Raw genomic sequence first — 19555 nt, 5'->3', positions numbered from 1 at the left:
AATGGTAGGGATTCATAACTGACTCCACAGCGCCCCCCAGCAGCCGGGAGGTGTCAATGTTCCCACCGCAGCGCGATCAGCGCCATTGTTCACAGCTTCACTGTCAATCCTGGTGGAAAACCAATTAAAACGTGTCATTTGGGGAAAGTGACTCGTTCTCATGGAAACAGTGGCATGGTTCGTGCCAAGTTCAAAAGTAACCTGCCCGGGAAGAGCATGTGATCCTGTACCCATCCAGAATTTAAAGCAAAGGTGTACAAAAATTGAAAAATAGGTAGTAAATTGGTCTAAAATTAATGTTCCCAGCACAGCGCCGCCAGCGGCCGGGGGGTGGCATTGTTTGATCCCAAAGCGCCGGTATCAATAGTCGGGTATCACAGCTGACACTACAGCGCCGCTACCGGCCGGGAGGTGTCATAACTGTCTGCGCCAGCGGCTGCTACAGCGCCATCAGCGGTCGGGAGGTGTCATGACTGTCTGCGCCAGCGGCTGCTATAGCGCCATCAGCGGTCGGGAGGTGTCATGACTGTCTGCGCCAGGGGCTGCTACAGCGCCATCAGCGATCGGGAGGTGTCATGACTGTCTGCGCCAGCGGCTGCTACAGCGCCACCAGCGGTAGGGAGGTGTCAATCAGATCCTTTATTCTGGAAAACTACCTTGAGCAAACTTCGGAATTAAAGACTGATGCAAAAGGTTCATACGCTCTTAAGAACCTTATCGGACGTCCTAAAACAAGCAGGCGCCACAGGGAACATAAGTGCAGCGTCGCTCCGTGTCGAGGTCGGGGCGAGGATCGCGTCCGCGCTGGGCCGGGCTGGGCCGGGCTGGGCCGGGCTGGGCCGGGCTGGGCCGGGCTGGGCCGGGCTGGGCCGGGCTGGGCCGGGCTGGGCCGGGCTGGGCCGGGGCAGGACGGCCGGCGCTCCGTAGTCCGGAAGTAGCTGGCGGCTCCCCCGTTGCTAACGGCGGCCCTTAGCAACCGGCCGCCGGGCCGAGCCTGCGGACAGAAATAATCGGTGAAACAAGCTGGCTACCTACTGCTCCCGGGTATTGATGCTCTGCTGGCGCCGTCCTGCCGTGAGTGCGCCCACCGAGATCACAGTTTCTTGGTTTCTTGGTCCTCCAAATTATTCCAAATGGAATTTAAACTGGAGGTGGTGGAGGGAGGACTGAAGCCAGAAAGGGATGTTTTGGCTTAATCCTCCCTCCACCCACATCCAGTTTAAATTCCATTATTTGGAATATTTTGGAGGACCAAGAAACCAATAATCCATTAATACCAATGTTATTGTATCCTCTCTCTCTAAATTAATCCTCCACTGTCAGTATGTCAGTGCCCATGATGGACCAGACAGTGTTCACCACTATGTATTTACCTTAGTTCCTGTGTGTTCGAGTTACCAAACCGGGCTGTGATGCAACCCGTCAGTATGCTCTCTACCATACTTCTATAGAAGTTCAAGAGAGTCTTTGTCGACGTACAGAATCTCCTCAAAGGAAATAAGGGAAATGATGGGCATTCTTTGTCATTGCCCGGGCTGGGCCAAGGACAGATCTTCAGAAATATGCTTTCCCAGGAACTTGAAGTCATTGACTCTCTCCACCGCTGTTCGGTCGATGAATACAGGTCGTGGATCCTTGGCTTTCCCTTCCTGAAGTCAACAATCAGCTCCTTGGTCTTAGGTACACAAAATTGCTGGGGAAACTCAGCGGGTGCAGCAGCATCTATGGAGCGAAGGAAATAGGCGACGTTTCGGGCCGAAACCGTTCTTCAGACTTCTTGGTCTTGTTGACAATGAGAGAAAGATTGTTGTTCTGACACCCTCCAATCAGATTTTCAATCTCCCTCCTGTATTCTGTGATCATTACTTGCAATTCGTCCACCAACGCCGGTATTGTCAGCAAAATTAAAGATGGCATTGGAGTTGTGTCTGACTGCACAACCATAGAGAGAGTAGAGCAGGGATAGACACAAAATGCTGGTGTAACTCAGCGGGTCAGGCAGCATCTCTGGAGGACATGGATAGGTGACGTTTCGGGTTGGTACTCTTCTTCAGATTGAAGAAGAGTCCCAACCCAAAATGTCACATATCCATGTTCTCCATGGATGCTGCCTGACCCGCTGAGTTACACCAGCATTTTGTGTCTATCTTTGGAATAAACCAGCATCTGCCGTTCCTTGTAGTTCCCTGTAGAGCAGGGGACTGAGCATGCAGCCTTGATGTGCTCTTGTGTTGATGGTTATTGAGGAGGAAGAGAACACTATGAATGCAAGTTTGTATTATTGTATAAAGCATATTTTTGGTGAGAATACTGGTATTCTATTATGCAAAATGTAGTGTTAACGGGATGTGTCTATACCATCAAGATCACAAAGACTGAGTATTCAAGTGTTAAGGGCGGCACAGAGCCACAGTGGTCGAACTACTGCCTTACCGCGCCAGAGACCCAGGTTCAATCCTGACTATGGGTGTTTGTCTGTACGGAGTTTGTACGTTCTCGGCATGATCTGCGTGGGTTTTCTCCGAGATCTTCGGTTTCCTCCCACACTCCAAAGATGTACAGGTTTATAGGTTAATTGGCTTGGCATGAAATGTAAAACGTGTCCCTCGCGTGTGTAGGATAGTGTTAATGTGCAGGGATCGCTGGTCGGTGCGGACCCGGTGGTCTGAAGGGGCCTGCTTCTGCACTGTATCTCTAAACTAGACTATACTAAACTAAGTAGAGGGATAGTGCATCCTCAGGTCAGTTGAATGAATAATACTGTGACTGAGAGAAGATAGCAAGAATGCCCCCGGGGCACGTTAGTCTTTTCAATACTTTATGAAATACTGTCACTGGTAATACAGCAGGCAGTTTATGCACACATAATCTGCTTTGCTTTTCTTTTTGTTTTTAATCCATTTTTGGGTTACAGATGCCACTGGTAATGTCAGCATTTATTAGAGTTATCCAGCCTGGAAACTGACCCTTCGGCTTGACTTGCCCACGCCGACCAGCATGAGGTCAACAACCTCCAGCGGCCCACTCTGCCGACACCTCGAGTCCCCTCGCCTATTGCAGCCGCCACCCAGCCTCCGTTTCCCGGGGCACCTCCCACAGCTGACCTCGCGAACCCCCAGAGCGAACCCACGGGCCGTTCAACGGCACTGATCCTCTGCTCCGACCACCACCACCACCGCCATCTTGAAGGACCATCCCAGGAACAAAATGGCAGGGGAATTGGTACAGTTAATGAAGTAAAACCGAAGTGATACTAAATAACTAATAAAAGCAGCTCGTCCGTCACAGTGGTGCAGCGGGTAGAGCTGTTGCCTCACAGCACCAGAAGCCCAGGTTCGATCCTGACCTCAGGTGTGTGGAGTTTGTATGTTGTCCCTGTGGGCCGGCATGGTGGCGCAGCGGTAGAGTTGCTGCCTTGCAGCGAATGCAGCGCCGGAGACCCGGGTGCGATCCCTACTACAGGTGCTGTCTGATTGGAGTTTGTACGTTCTCCCCGTGACCTGCATGGGTTTTCTTCGAGATCTTCGGTTTCATCCCACACTCCAAATACGTACAGGTTTGTAGGTTAATTGGCTTGGTAAATGTAAAAATTGTCCCTGGTGTGTGTAGGATGGTGTTAATGGGAATCGCTGGTCAGCGTGGACTCTGTTGGTCGAAGGGCCTGTTTCCGCGCTGTATCTCTAAACTAAACTAAAGACCGGAGAAACTCAGCGGGTGAGGCAGCATCTATGGAGCAAAGGAAATAAGCGACCCTTCTTCAGAATGATGTGGGGGTTTACCCCAGTTTACTCCCCAGCGGTATGAACATTGACCTCCAATTTTAGGTAGTCCCTGCTTTCTCCTTCTTTCCCCTCCCCTTCCCAGCTTTCCCACAGCCCACTGTCTCCGCGTCTTCCTTTCTTCTTCCCGCCCCCCCACATCGGTCTGAAGAAGGATCTCGACCCGAAGCGTCGCCTGTTTCCTTCGCTCCATAGATGCTGCCTCACCAGCTGAGTTTCTCCAACATTTTTGATCTACCGTCGATTTTCCAGCATCTGCAGTTCCTTCTTAAACTAAAGACCACGTGAGTTTTCTCTGGGTGCTCCGGTTTCCTTCCACGTCACAAAAGATGTGCAGGGTTGTAGGTTAATTGGCCTCTGTAAACACCTATCATTTGCCCTAACGCCGTCTTTGCTTTTCCAGTTTTTTCCCCCTTACTCTTTGTCATTGCACGGGCTGAGCCAATGACAGATCTTCAAAAATTTGCATTCCCAGGAATATTGACTTTTTCCACGGCTGTCCAGTCGATGAAAGGTCATGGATCCTTGGCTTTCCCTTCCTGAAGTCAACAATCAGCTCCTTGGTCTTGTTGACAAGGGGAGAAAGATTGTTGTCCTGGCACCCTTTAAATCGGACTTCCAATCTCCCTCCTGTACCCTGTGACTCATCGTCATCAGTGGCGTGAGGTGTAGATGGAATCAATGGAGGGGAGGTTGGTTTGTGTGATGGTCCGGGCTGCGTCCACAACTCTCTGTGGTCTTGAATGTAGCTGTTCCCAAACCCTGCCATGATGCATCTCAATAAAATGCTTTGTTGGGACCATTTGTAGAAGTTGGTGCGAGTTGCCGGGGACATGCCGAACGTACCAAGTCTTGTAGTCCAGCTGTTCCAGAGGTGAGTTCAGGGTCAGGGAGATGGCTTCTGCTGGGGACCTGTTGCGACGGTAAGCAAACTGCAGTGGATCAGATTATTGTCAGCGTGCTTTCTCGTTAGAGACAAGGCCCCTCGGGACATCGACGCTAGATGGAGTATTCAGTCCTTGTCTCTGCACCGTCTACATGAGCTCGGCTGTTGCAGGGGATATTTAATGCCAGGCTTCGGCTTAGAGGATGTTCAGTAGAAAACCTGGCATTGTTATCTCTGGAGCTGAGGGAGTTGAGAGAGATTTTTAACAGAAGTGTTCAGAGTCATAAATAGAGATTCTTTGCGCTGGCAGCAGGGATCAGTAACCAGAGGTCAAACTCTCAGGGTAATCGGTGAAAGAACTGGAAGAGAATGGAGAATTGCCTTTGATGCAGCAAATTTTCGTTCACCTGCCCTGAGAGGGAGGTTGGGCGAGATGGTATTTTACCTCAGAAACTTGAAAAGAACAGGATTAAGAGCGGGTAGACGCAAAGTGCTGGAGTAACTCAACGGGACAGGCAGCATCACACGAGAGAAGGAATGGCGACATTTCAGGTCAAGACCCTTTTTCAGACTGAGATTAACAGCGTTACTGCTCAGTGGATGTTTCTGGCTTTGTAAGATAACACAGGCCACTCTAAGGTGGTACAACATGTAGCTGGTTTTGCAGATAGCAGACACTAACTCTTGCAAGTGTAATATCTTAAACACATGACTCTGGGATCTCCTGAAGGCAGTGAAGCTGCTGTCCACATGTTTTGAGCAAAAAAGGCATAACATGGATAGGTGTTCTCCAGAGATGGTTCCTGATCCACTGAGTTACTCCAACACTTTTTCATAAGTTCTTGTCATAGGAGCATAATTTGGCCATTCGGCCCATCGAGTCTACACTGCCATTCAATCATGGCTGATCGATCTTTGTCTCTCAACCACATTCTCCTGCTTTCTCCCCATAACTTTTGACATCCTTGCTAATCAAGAATCTGTCAATATCTGCCTTGAAAAAATACCCAGTGCATCATCGAGTCATACAGTGTGGAAACAGGCCCTTCGGCCCAACATGCCCCATCTATACTAGTCCCACCTGCCTGCGATTGGCCCATATCCCTCTAGTCCTAACCTATCCATATATCCGCTTTTAAATGTTTTGATAGTACCAGCCTCAACTACTTCCTCTAGAATGAGTTGGAGGGAACGGCAGATGCTGGTTTAAACCAAAGATAGACACAAAATGCTGGAGTAACTCAGCGGGACAGGCAGCATCTCTGGAGAGAAGGAATGGGTGGCGTTTCGGGTCGAGACCCTTTTTCAGACTGGTCATATATAAACGCACACATTCGTACACACAAAAAAACAAAACAATGTTAGTGCAATAATAACAATAATAGTCTCTGTAGTCTAGAGCTTATTTGAGGTTGTAGTGTTTAATAGCCAAAATCTTGCTGTTTCTGCAGTGATCATGATGCATCTGACCTTCAGTGCCAGTGGCTTCATGGCGATCTATCAACTAGGGGCAGCAGTGGCCCTCCACAGACATGGCAGCAGATTGCTCAGTAAGATACAGAACTACGCCGGAGCCTCAGGTGGGGCTTTAGTTGCTGCCGTTCTCCTCGCACAGCCCGAAACACTGGAGGTGGGTAGTCTTTCTTTGACCAACAATCGTGCGTTTCTTCCCCCCTCCCCTCCCCCTTTCCCTTTTCACCCATATTCATTCCTCTGGCTTCACAATTCGTTCTCCTTCTATCCTCACTTTGAAAGTCAGAAGGTATGGGGAGAAGGCAGGAACGGGGTACTGATTGTGGATGATCAGCCATGAGCACATTGAATGGTGGTGCTGGCTCGAAGGGCCAAACGGCCTACTCCTGCACCTATTGTCTATTGTCCATTGAAAGGGATAAGATTTAATTTGAACGTGAGGGACAACCTTTCACACAGTAAGTGATGGGCATATAGAACAAGTTGCCAGAGGATGTGGTTGAGGCTGGTGCAATAATAATGTTTAAAAGACACTTGGACAGGTACATGGATGCTGAAGATTTAGAGGGATATTGGCCAAATGCAGACGTGGGGTCAGCTTAGATGGGGCACCTTGGACGAGTTGGACCGAAGGGCCTATTTCTGCGCTGTATGACAAAAATATTCACAAGGATGTTGCCAGGACTGGAGGGCTTGAGTTATAAGAAGTTGGATAGGCTGGGGTTGGTTTCCCTGGAATGGCAGAGGCTGAGGGGTGATCTAAATGAGGTTTATAAAATCCTGAGGGCCATCGGTAGGTGAATAGTCAAGTATTTTTCTCAAGCTAGGGGAATCCAAAACTAGAGGGCATTCGAGTAAGGTGAGAGGGGAAAGATTTAAGATGGGAGGGCATTTGGAACGGAGATAAGGAAACACTTTTTCACACAGAGAGTTGTGATTGTGGAATTCTCTGCCTCAGAGGGCGGTGGAGGCCGGTTCTCTGGATACTTTCAAGAGAGAGCTAGAAAGGGCTCAAAGATGGCGGAGTCAGGGGATAGGGGGAGAAGGCAGGAACGGGGTACTGATTGGGGATGATCAGCCATGATCACATTGAATGGCGGTGCTGGCTTGAATGGCCGAATGGCCTACTCCTGCACCTATTGTCTATCTTCTATTGGCATTAAATACCGATTTTTCTGGCTACACTTACATCCTGTAGACAAATAGACTGTTTCAAACTTCTGTGTGTGAATCGGCAGATTTGAACTACGCTCTCCGAGTTAGCAACACGTTTGTTGCTATTTAATCTTGCTCTCCTGTGCTTTTAATATTTTTCTTCCTTAATTGTTAATCTCATTCTCTTCTGTATGCTGGCTGTATCTGCCTTCAGTGGTGTGTTTGATGAATGTTATATATACTAATAACCATCTTCTTGGCAAAAAATACTGTTTCCAGGACGAATTCTAGATTTAAGTAGGTACCACATATTCATGAAAGTATATTTAGTCATGGGGTCAAACAGCACGGAAACAGGCCCTTCTGCCCAACTCATCCATGCTGGAACAAGGTGCTCCATCAAAGTTGTCTTTCTCCCCCTTACTACAATCCCACTGAAGAAGGGTCCCAACCTGAAACGTCGCCAGTCCATTCCCTACCCACACGCTGCCTGACCCGCTGAGTTACTCCAGCCCTTTGTGTTCTGCACAAGACTCCAGCATCTGCAGTTCCTTGTGTCATCAAATTCACGATCGTCTTTTAGGCTTTACTTTAGACTTTAGAGATACAGCTGACCGAGTCCGCGCCAGTGATCACCCCAGTACACTAGCACTATCCTACACAAGGGACAATCTACAATTTTATAACCAAAACCTATAGACTTCTCCGTGGATTGTCACCTTGTCGTGGTGGAGAAGCTCGTGTGGTCCTGAGATCCTGAGAGCGATTCCATCTGGAGCTATGCTCCTGGTAGGGCCACCCATGGCGGTAAGGTCGAGGGGGAGGTCTCTGACAAAGAGCAATCCAACCAAGACCTCAACGGTGGAACAGGCGGAGGACGATGGCTGACCTTAGTGGAGCGTCACGACGGCTGGGAAGGCGGATGAAGGCTGCAGCAGAAAAGGGTCTCCGGTCGTCTTGGACTCCATGCCACTGGATCCTGACCCAGATCTGTCAAGGACCATGGGGTGGCTTTCTGTGCACCAGTCACGCACAGGCGTCCTCCAACCCTGGAGACACCCATGGTCAGCCATGACCGAGGGGGGGGGGGGGGCCTATATAATTGACCTATAAAACCTGTACATCTTTGGAGTGTGGAAAGAAATCGGAGCACCCGGAGGAAACCCACACAGGTCACGGGGAGAAGGTATAAAACTCCGTACAGACAGCGCCCATGGTCAGAATCGAACCCTGGTATCTGGCGCTGTAAGGCAGCAACTCTACCGCTGTGCCTTGAGTTAACCATTTATCTGTGCCATTGTGGTATATTGCCCTGAGTGGACCATACAAGGAGGGATAGGAATAGGTTATTCAGCCCAGTGGGTCCAATGGACTGAATGGCAAACTCCTGCACTCTGAAGGCAACAACTGTACATCTGTGCCATCATGCCGCTGTACAATGGCACAGTGGTATTCATATTTGTCCAAGGGTCTAATGCCTTGCAGTACATAAATATATATATATATGCTGACTGATTCTCAGAGTATGAACTGGCCACTGTACCATGGGTATTCTCTCCTGGAGGTGATCACTGGAGCTGGGATTTAACGCCAAAGGCAATTTGTTGGCACATTTCCAATACCTTATCCGCGGCATAAGCCTCGACAGCGATGTTTGGCTCGTTGCAAGAACTGGGATACACAATTTCAGTTATGTAGAGCATCTTGTTCAACTTGGAGCAGAGAAGGTGAAGGAGAGATTTAATGGACGTGTTCAGAATTGCAAAAGGTGCAAAGGAACTAATTGGATATCTCTTTCCAAAAGCTGACTCAAGAACATTGCTCGCTGTATCAGCAACTTGTTTTTACAAAGCAGTACTGCAGGGGAACAGCCCCTTCAGCCCACAATGTCTGTGCTGGCTACGATGCTAAGTTGTACTAGTTATTATGGCTGGAGGCCTGTGACTAGTGGTGTTAGATTTTACTTTAGATTTTAGAGACACAGCGTAGAAACAGGCTCTTCGGCCCACCGAGTCTGTGCCGACCAGCGATCACCCCACACACTATCAGTTTTATCAGTTTAGTTTATTGTCACGTGTACCGAGGGACAGCAAAAAGCTTTTGTTGCATGCTAACCAGTCAGCGGGAAGACAATACATGATTACATTTACAGTGTGTAGATACATGATGCGGGAATAACATTTTGTGCAAGGTAAAGCCAGTAATGTCCCATCAAAGATAGTCCGAGGGTCACCAAGATAGTAGTTTAGCTCTGCTCCCTAGATGTGGTAGGAAGATTCTAGCACTATCCTACACACTAGGAACAATTGACAATTTACAGTTGCCAATTTACCTACAAACCTGCACGTCTTTGGAATGTGGGAGGAAACCGGAGCACCCGGAGAGAACCCACGCGGTCACAGGGAGAACGTTCCAACTCAGTACAGACAGCACCCGTAGTCAGGATCGAACCCTGGTCTCTGGCGCTGTGAGGCAGCAACTCTACCGCTGCACCATTATTCCACCACAGGGATTAGTGCCGGGATCAGTGACGTTTGTGATATATATGAATGACGTAATGAAAATGTGGATGGGCTGATTAGTAAGTTTGTAGATGACACAACAGAAAAATGGTGGGGGGAAAAAAACTGGAGTAACTCAGCTGGTCCGACCTGAAACTGCACCTATCCATGTTCTCCAGAAATGTTGCCTGATCTGCTGAGTTAATCTTTGTCTTTTTTTAAATTTCAACCACATCTGCACTGACAGAGTCATGCAGCATGAAAACAGGCCCTTCGGCCCAACTTGCCCGCACCGACCAGCATGTCCCATCTACACTAGTCCCACCTGTCTGCATTTGGCTCATATTCAGTTAAACCTGTCCTATCCATGTACCTGCCTAAATGTTTCTTAAACATTGCAATAGGTCCTGACTCAACTACCTCCCCCGGCAGCTTGCTCCATGTTTAGAAACATAGAAACATAGAAAATAGGTGCAGGAGTAGGCCATTCGGCCCTTCGAGCCTGCACCGCCATTCAATATGATCATGGCTGATCATCCAACTCAGTATCCTGTACCTGCCTTCTCTCCATACCCCCTGATCCCTTTAGCCACAAGGGCCACATCTAACTCCCTCTTAAATATAGCCAACGAACTGGCCTCAGTTTCTAGTTGTTAAGTTTTGTTGTTCAGGAGAGGGCGGTCATGTAGGGTTACTGCCTTACAATGAATGCAGCGCCAGAGACCCGGGTTCGATCCCAACTACGGGTGCCGCCTGTACAGAGTTTGTACGTCCTCCCCGTGACCGCGTGGGTTTCGCCGAGATCTTTGGTTGCCTCCCGCACTCCAAAGACATACAGGTTTGTAGGTTGATTGGCTTGGTAAATGTAAAAATTTACCTTAGTGTGTATAGGATTGTGTTAATGTGTGGAGATCGCTGGTCAGGGTGGACCCGGTGGGCCGAAGGGCCTGTTTCTGTGCTGTATCTCTAAAGTAAACTAAACTAAACTTCCTTGTTTTTTCACACAATTGGTGGGAAAGATGTGTAGGCTGGAAGATTAATTGGCCTCTTTAAATTGCTTCTGTTACATAGACGAGTGGTAGAATCTGGAGGGAACTGTTGGGAATGTGGAAAAAAATAAATAAAAGGAGTGGGATTTAGGTGGAATTAGTTGATTGTTGGCACAGACTTGGTGCGTCAAAGAGCCTGTTTCCATCCTGCATCACTCTTTGACTCTGAAGTTGTATACAGTCTGGGACAGATGCATTTGGTATAGACAATAGACAATAGGTGCAGGAGTAGGCCATTCGGCCCTTCGAGCCAGCACCGCCATTCAATGTGATCAAGGCTGATCATCCACAATCAGTACCCCGTTCCTCCCTTCTCCCCATATCCCCTGACTCTGCTATCTTTAATAGCCCTATCTAGCTCTCTCTTGAAAGCATAGAAACATAGTAACATAGAAAATAGGTGCAGGAGGAGGCCATTCGGCCCTTCGAGCCAGCACCGCCATTCATTGTGATCATGGCTGATCATCCCCAATCAATAACCCGTGCCTGCCTTCTCCCCATATCCCTTGATTCCACTAGCCGCTAGAGCTCTATCTAACATCCAGAGAACCAGCCTCCACCGCCCTCTGAGGCAGAGAATTCATTTAACTTACCAAAGAGTGAAAGACATGGATAGTTGTTGTCATGTTGTTACTTGTGGGCAGTGCACCAAGGCAAATTCCTTGTATGTGAATACTTGGCCAATAAATTTATTTACTTAGAGTGGAAGTTTCCACTAGTGGGAGAGTCCAGGACCAGAGGGCACAGCCTCAGAATAAAAGGACGTATCATTAGAAAGGAGATGAGGAGGAATGTTTTTAGTTAGAGGGTGGTGAATCTGTGGAATTAATTGCCACAAACCTCTGTGAAGGCCAAGTCATTGGGTGTTTGTGAAGCGGAAATTGACAGGATGTTTATTAGTGCAGGTCAGAGGTTATGGGGAGAAGACAGGAGAATGGGGTTGAGAAGGAAAAATAGATCAGCCATTATTGAATGGTGGAGTAGACTCGATGGGCTGAATGGCCTACTTCTGCTACAATGACTTATGAACATGAGATAAGTGTCTAATGATACTTTCCCCAGACTCCAGTCTGAAGAAGGAAGGGTCTTTAAGCCCCTGTCCCACTTTCATGACCTAATTCACGACCACTGCCGAGTTTGCCCTTGACTCATACTCGCAGCATGGTCGTCACGAAGTCGGAGGAGGTGGTCGTAGGTAGGTCGTGATGCTAGTCGTAGGTACTCGTGGCATCAAGTAGGTCAGGGCGTTTTCCTAGCCTGATGAAAAATATCCATGAGTAAAAAAGGTGGTGAATTAGGTCGTGAAAGTGGGACAGGCCCTTTAGCCGAAACACCACCCACTCCTCTCCAGAAATGCTGCCTGTTCCGCTGAGTTGCTCCAGCATTTTGTGTTTAATGATACTGTTCTAATGACAGTGTAATCTATCATTCGACCAGTGCCACCCTCCACTGGCGGGTAATTAGGACCTTAAATAAACAATTTATGTTCTATTAGGCTTAGCCAGCTCCCTAAATGACTGCAATGAAGCCATTATAATCATTTGTTTCCTTTCCCATTTCCAGCAATGTAAAGAATTTACTTTCGAGTTTGCAGCTGACGTCAGGCGACAGATGTTTGGAGCAATAACTCCCGGCTACGACTTTATGAAGCTGCTTAGGTAAGAGACAAATAAGGGAGAGTGCAGGAGTTTGCCATTCAGTCCATTGGACTTACTGGGCTGAATAGCCTATTCCTATCCCTCCTAGTATGGTCCACTCAGGGCGATGTACCATAATGGCATAATGGGTGCACCGGCTTTCCTCCCACACTCCAAAGTCGAGCAGGTTTGTAGGTGAATTGGCTTGTGTAAATTATAAATTATCCCCATTGTAAGAAATGTGCAATTATGGGCTGATCGGCACAGACTCAGTAGGCAGAACGGCCTGTTTCCACACTGTATCTAAAGTCTAAGGTCATAAAAGTGGTTTGAGTCTTAGAGTCATACAGCGTGGAAACAGTGTTTAAGAAGGAACTGCAGATGCTGGAAAATCGAAGGTACACAAAAAAGCTGGAGAAACTCAGCGGGTGCAGCAGCATCTATGGAGCGAAGGAAATAGGGCCGAAACCCTTCTTCTGAAGAAGTTTCTCCAGCTTTTCTGTGCACCAGCGTAGAAACGGGCTGTATTAGCCCACCCCATCAACACTAGTCATGGATAGGACAGGTTTAGAGGGGTTTGGGCAAATGCAGGCGTGGGACTGGTGTAGATGGGACATGTTGGCCGGTGTCGGCAAGCTGGGCAGAAGGGCCTGTTTCCACACTGTATCACTCTCTGACCACTAGTTGTACCTGCCTGCGCTTGGCCCATAACCTTCTAAACCTATCCTACCCATGTAGCTGTCTAAGTGTATCTTAAATGTTATGATAACCCATGCCTTAACTACCTTCTCCGGCGGCCCGTTCCATACATCCACCACCCTGGGTAATTTGAAAAAAAGTCATTGTACTTCCTGTTCGCCCCACTCTTCAGATTTCGGATCCGTTTGCCATTGTTTATTGTACAAGGGAATGTCGGCCATGAACCATTGTCCTGCTCAACCCCAATCTCGTTGCCCGATGAAATGTTGACTATAAATATTGTTTATAACAGTTCAGTCGGGCCGGGAGCGTAACTGAGAAATATTGTGATTTGCTGTTTTTTTTCCCTTCGAAGGGAGGGCATCAACTCGATCCTCAAGGCAGACGCTCATGAAGAAGCTCACGGCCGGCTTCACGTCTCGGTCACCAATGCCAAGACGCTCCAGAATTCCCTGATCTCCTCGTTTCCCACCAGGGACGATCTTATGACGGTAAACTAATCTCGACTTTACTTTCGGTTTATTGCCACCTGAACCGAGGTGCAGCGAAAAGCTTTTGTTCGTGTTCAGAAGTAATAGGAAGAAAATTAGGCCATTCGGCCCATCAGGTCTACTCTGCCATTCAATTCTGGCTGATCTATCACTCCCTCCTAATCCAATTCTCCTGCCTTCTCCCCATAACCCCTGCCACCCAGTACTAATCAAGAATCTATCTCTGCCTTAAAAATATCCATTGAGTTGGCCTCCACAGCCTTCTGTGGCAATGAATTCCTGTATTTTTTCCCATATCCCTCTAAACCTACCCTATCCACATATCTGTCTAAATGTTGCTTAAACTTTGCGATAGTACCTGTCTCAACTTCCTCCTCCGCCAGCTCGTTCCATACACCCACCACCCTTTGTGTAAAAATGTTACCACTCAGGTTCCCATTGTATCTTTTCCCCCTTCACCTTAAACCTACGTCCACTGGTTCTCCATTCCCCTACACTGTACCTTTTCACACCTCTACTTCCCTCTCCCCTGACTCTCAGTCTTAAGAATGGTCTCATAGAAACATAGAAACATAGAAATTAGGTGCAGGAGTAGGCCATTCGGCCCTTCGAGCCTGCACCGCCATTCAATGTGCCAAAGTATTCCACATCTCCAGAGATGCTGTCCGACCCGCTGAGTTACTCCAGCACTTTATGCCTATCTTCGGTGTGAGCCAGCATCTGCTGTTGCCTCCTACACAGGTGATCAGTGTTGGGTCCACCGCTCTTATATACGCTTTAAAGGGCCTGCCCCACTTGCATGCGATTGCATGCGTTTGGCGCGACCAAACGGAAGGGGAGTTCACGCGAAGTTCGTGCTAAGTACGCGCTAGGTTCGCGCGTGACATCATTTGCATCATACTTACCAGTCAGCTGGGCAGGAGGTGGGCCGACTGAATTTGGGCGTCGCACGGCATCGGGCGGTGACGTCATCATGCAACGCCATGCCGGGCGGTAATGTCATTGCGCAACACCATGCGCTAGGCATACGCCATCAAGACGCTGCGTATGATGTCAAGACGCTGCGTACCCCCTCAATGCGCCTGCGTGCGTACGCGGGCTGACAGGCCGTTGGCGCGCGAAATGTTCAGACATTGCAGGAATTTCGGAGCCCCGCGCGATGTCGGGACCAACCCCGCACAACTCCATACGCCTCCCCGCTAATAAGTGGGACCGGCCCCGCGAGGCCCGTACGCCTCAAGCGGCCACGAGGCCGCGTAATTTGCGAGCCAAGGTCGCGTAAGTGGGACCGGCCCTTAACGATCAGGCTGACAACGCAGTTAACATTGTTCTGTGGCGCCATCTGGTGGTTGAGCCACTTATAGATCGAACCCTCGTCAGTAGAGGTGGAACGGTCACGTGATTGAGTTTGGCGGAAGACCATCATCAGTCCACAGGTGTGTCCCACAGCGGCAGCAGAGACCGTGCTAGAGCTCTGACTTAGCGCGCGTGTGTTTAACAGTTGTATTTGCCAATAAATATCGTTTTATTCACAACGACTGAACTACTCCAGTTCGTAAATTGGCAGATTATTCCTCACGTGATTTAGAACTGGGGTCTGGAATATTTGGAGACCCTGAAAAATGTTATGGACCGAGGGTTTAATGAGTGAAATGAGAAATGATAGATCTGAGGATCATGATGTTGATGTCCAGAACAAACACAGGGGAACCTTTATCACAGAGCTGATTCTGATCATAACATTACTCATTGCACACTATATTTCTTGTTTTACTGTTCACCGCCGTGATTTATTACCACTGACCTTCCCTTAATATTAACAAATTCTTATAAATGTCATGTTTTGTTCACCAAACAGTTTTAATTTAGATCCACCTTGGACATTGCAGATTAGATCTTGTCCAAAGTATGAAAAATAGCTTTTTTTGCCCTCTGTTGAAATAACCAGGATTTCAAAAATGTAGTTTTTCAGAAGTTTATAAATGATTTCTGGGCCTATTTATAATTCTTAAACTATAAAAATATTTCTGTTAACTATTGTTTTTCTAATTAACTGATAACTGAATTACCGTGGAGGAAAGGAGGGGAGGGTAGGGCATTTGTAGAAGTTACTTAAAATTAGAGATTTCAACGTTCATACCACTGGGCTGTAAGTTCCCCAAACGAAATATGGGGTCCCGATCCGAAATGTCACTTATCCATGTTCTCCAGAGCTGTTGCCTGGCCCGCTGAGTTACTCCAGCTTTTTTGTGTCTATCTGCTAAATGAATCAATAGACAATAGGTGCAGGAGTAGGCCATTCAGCCCTTCGAGCCAGCTCCGTCATTCAATGAGATCATGGATGATCATCCAAAACGTTTCTGCTTTCTCCCCATATCCCCTGACTCCGCTATCTTTAAGAGCCCTATCTAAATCTCGCTTGAAAGGATCCAGAAAACCGGCCTCCACCGCCTTCTGAGGCAGAGAATTCCACAGACTCACAACTCTCTGTGTGAAAACGTTTTTCCTCAGCTCCGTTCTAAATGGCTTACTCCTTATTCTTAAACTGTGGCCCCTGGTTCTGGTCTCCCCCAACATCGGGAACATGTTTCCTGCCTCTAGCGTGTCCAAACCCTTAACAATCTTATATGTTTCAATAAGATTCCCTCTCATCCTTCTAAACTCCAGAGCATACAAGTTTTTAAGAATGGCACATTCATTCTTCGAATGAATCATGGACTGTGCATGAATGCAGAGTTTAGCAAGGACATGAATCTTTGCAGATTTACCACTGACGCTTGCTATTTCTTGACAGGTTCTGCTTGCCAGTAGCTTTGTGCCACTCTATTCTGGGATCAAGGCGGTGAAGTACAACGGAGAAGTGAGTATAAAATTAAATAAAGATTGCTGGAAATAACCAGCAGGTCGTGCAGCGGCTGTGAGTAGAGAAACAATTAACGTTGCAGACCAAGCCAAGTTGAGTTTATTGTCATTTGCACGAGTGTGATGAGGTAGAGGGACTATTAAAATCTTGCTTGCACCAGCAGCACAAGAATCTAGACTCCGACAATGCACAAAAACATATTGGATAGGATAGGTGTAGAGGATGGGGCCGCATTTGGAGCATAGTGGTCAGTTCTGGGCACCAAGTTATAGGAAATAGGCTGTAGACAATAGGTGCAGGAGTAGGCCATTCGGCCCTTTGAGCTAGCACCGCCATTCAATGTGATCATTGCTGATCATCCCCAATCCTATCTTCTCCCCAGATCCCCTGACTCCATTATCATTAAGAGCCCTATCTCGCTCTCTCTTGAAAGTATCCAGAGAACCGGCCTCCACCGTGCTCTGAGGTAGAGAATTCCACAGACTAACAACTCTGTGTTTCCTCGTCATCGTTCTAAATGGCTTACCCCTTATTCTTAAATTGTGGCGCTTGGTTCTGGACTCCCCCAACATCGGGAACATGTTTCCTGCCTCTAGGGTGTCCAAACCCTTAATAATCTTATAAGATTCCCTCTCATCCTTTTAAACGCCAGAGTGTACAAGCCCAGCCGCTCCATTCTCTCAGCATATGACAGTCCCCCTATCCCGGGAATTAACCTTGAAGGATATTGTTAAGTTGGAAAGGGTGCAGAGAAGATTTACGAGGATGTTGCCAGGACTTGTTGGAGCTATAGGGAGCAGGCTAGGACTCTATTCCCTGGAGCGCAGGAGAATGAAGATCAGATAGAGGTGCATTAAATTATGAGAGGGATAGATCTAGCACTTGCGCCACTTAGCCACGCTATGACCTTATTTAACTGAAATGGCTGAATTCCTTATTCCAGAAAGCTGCGTCCCAACCCGAAACATCAACAATCCATGTCTTCCAGATATGCTGCCTGACCCGCTGAGTTACTCCAGCACTTTGTACACCAAGTGTTTAAGAAGGAACTGCAGATGCTGGAAAATCGAAGGTACACAAAAAAGCTGGAGAAATTCAGCGGGTGCAGCAGCATCTATGGAGCGAAGAAAATAGACAACGTTTCGGGCCGAAACCCTTCAGCGAAGAAAATAGGCGAAGGGTTTCGGCCCGAAACGTTGCCTATTTTCTTTGCTCCATAGATGCTGCTGCACCCGCTGAGTTTCTCCAGCTTTTTTGTGTAACTTTGTACACCAATATCTGCAGAAGGGTCTTGACTCAAACCGTCACCTCATTCCTTCCCTCCAGAGATGCTGCCTATCCCACTGAGTTAGTACTCCAGCTTTTTGTGTCTATCTTCGGTGTAAACCAGCATCTGCAGTTCCTTCTTACACATTTCTTCTGCAGCTGGACACAAAAGGTTCAAGACCCTTCTTCAGACTGATGTGAGGAGAGTGGGCTGTACATAGATAAGGAAGTGTAAGGTGTGAAAATAGGACAAAGGGAATGGAGATCAAGGAAAATGTAGGATAGATCATTGTTAGCTGGGAGAAGGTGACAATGAAGCAAACAGAGATAAAATGTAGTCGGAGACAGTCATACTGGTGGGAGAACTGGGAAGGGGGAGGGATGGAGAGAGATGGAAAGCAAGGGTTACTTGAAGTTAGAGAAGTCAATGTTCATACCGCTGGGGTGTAAGCTGCCCAAGTGAAATATGAGGTGCTGTTCCTCCAATTTGCGCTGGGCCTCACTCTGACAATGGAGGAGGCCCAGGACAGAAAGGTCAGTGTGGGAATGGGAGGGGAAGTTAAAGTGCTGAGCAACCGGGAGATCAGGTAGGTTTAGGCGGACAGAGCGGAGGTGTTCAGCGAAAGGATCACCGAGCCTGCGCTTGGTCTCACCGATATATAGGAGTCCACACCTGGAACAGTGGATACAGTAGATGAGGTTGGAGGAGGTGCAAGTGAACCTCTGCCTCAACTGAAAAGACTGTTGGGGACCTTCGACGGAGTCGAGGGGGGAGGTAGAGGGACAGGTGTTGCATCTCCTGCGGTTGCAGGGGAATGTACCTGGGGAGGGGGTGGTTTGGGTGGGAAGGGACGAGTTGACCAGGGAGTTGGGGAGGGAACGGGCTCTGCGGAAAGCGGTGGAGATGAGAAGATGTGGCCAGTGGTGGAATCCCGTTGGAGGTGGTTAAATGACGGAGGATTATGCGCTGTATGCGACGGCTGATGGGGTGAAAGGCGAGGGCCAGGTGGGGGGGGGGTGGGGGAGCAAGAGCGGAGCTGCAGGATATCGAGGAGATCCCAGTGAGGGCCGTATCCATGATGGAAGAGGGGAACCCCTGCTCCCCCTGCATTTCTTTGCTTTTAATGTAAACGTGAAAGCCGACAGCAGTTCCAGAGATGGACACTTGAGGGCAGCAGTGTAACAGTCATGAAGTGCAGTGGACGCGGGCTTCAGGGTGGGAAGGCTGCCAGTTTAAAATGGAGTGTGATCTCCTTTTACTGGATGGCAGGAGATACAGACTGAACTAACCGGGGATGGTTTAGCTGGGAATTACCCCTGTGAATGCTGGCTAGTTAAGTACATTTGCCTGAAAGATGAGAAGACAGAGATATATTTTTGGAATATATTTTGCAATATATTCAGTCTGAGGAAGGGTCTCGACCCGAAACGTCACCTATTTCCTTCGCTGCATCGATGCTGCCTCACCCGCTGAGTTTCTCCAGCATTTTTGTCTACCATATACTTTTGGAAGATCATTCAATTGAGGGCTGTGGGAATTGGAACAGAGGAGTTGTAGATACTTTTGAGACATAATCTTTGTCTTATTTCCTTTTGTTCTTCTACTGGCTGCATTACAATAGACAATAGACAATAGGTGCAGGAATAGGCCATTCGGCCCTTCGAGCCAGCACCGCCATTCAATGTGATCATGGCTGATCATCCCCAATCAGTACCCCGTTCCTGCCTTCTCCCCATATCCCCTGACTCCGCTATC

General features: G+C 48.1%; 1 protein-coding gene across 4 annotated transcripts in view; it reads left to right on the top strand.

Annotated features, from left to right (window-relative positions):
* The first annotated feature begins 568 nt into the window (after positions 1 to 568).
* pnpla4 (patatin like phospholipase domain containing 4) overlaps positions 569 to 19555 on the top strand; it is a 29249-nt gene continuing 10262 nt past the window's right edge. Inside the window, exons 1-5 of one of the 4 annotated variants that reach the window (XM_033023366.1) lie at positions 569 to 693; positions 6117 to 6295; positions 12407 to 12501; positions 13535 to 13670; positions 16465 to 16530. In XM_033023366.1, the coding sequence (XP_032879257.1) occupies positions 576 to 693; positions 6117 to 6295; positions 12407 to 12501; positions 13535 to 13670; positions 16465 to 16530 (594 nt within the window). In that variant the 5' untranslated portion in view covers positions 569 to 575. Of the gene's footprint in view, positions 694 to 928; positions 1075 to 6116; positions 6296 to 12406; positions 12502 to 13534; positions 13671 to 16464; positions 16531 to 19555 lie in introns of those variants that run through there. The other 3 variants (XM_033023368.1, XM_033023367.1, XM_033023369.1) reach the window with 3 other exon arrangements.

The sequence above is a fragment of the Amblyraja radiata genome, chromosome 6 (genome assembly GCF_010909765.2).
Source record: "Amblyraja radiata isolate CabotCenter1 chromosome 6, sAmbRad1.1.pri, whole genome shotgun sequence".
Taxonomy (NCBI): domain Eukaryota; kingdom Metazoa; phylum Chordata; class Chondrichthyes; order Rajiformes; family Rajidae; genus Amblyraja; species Amblyraja radiata.
Note: the sequence above shows the minus strand (reverse complement) of the source record. Positions and strands in the feature narration are given on the sequence as shown.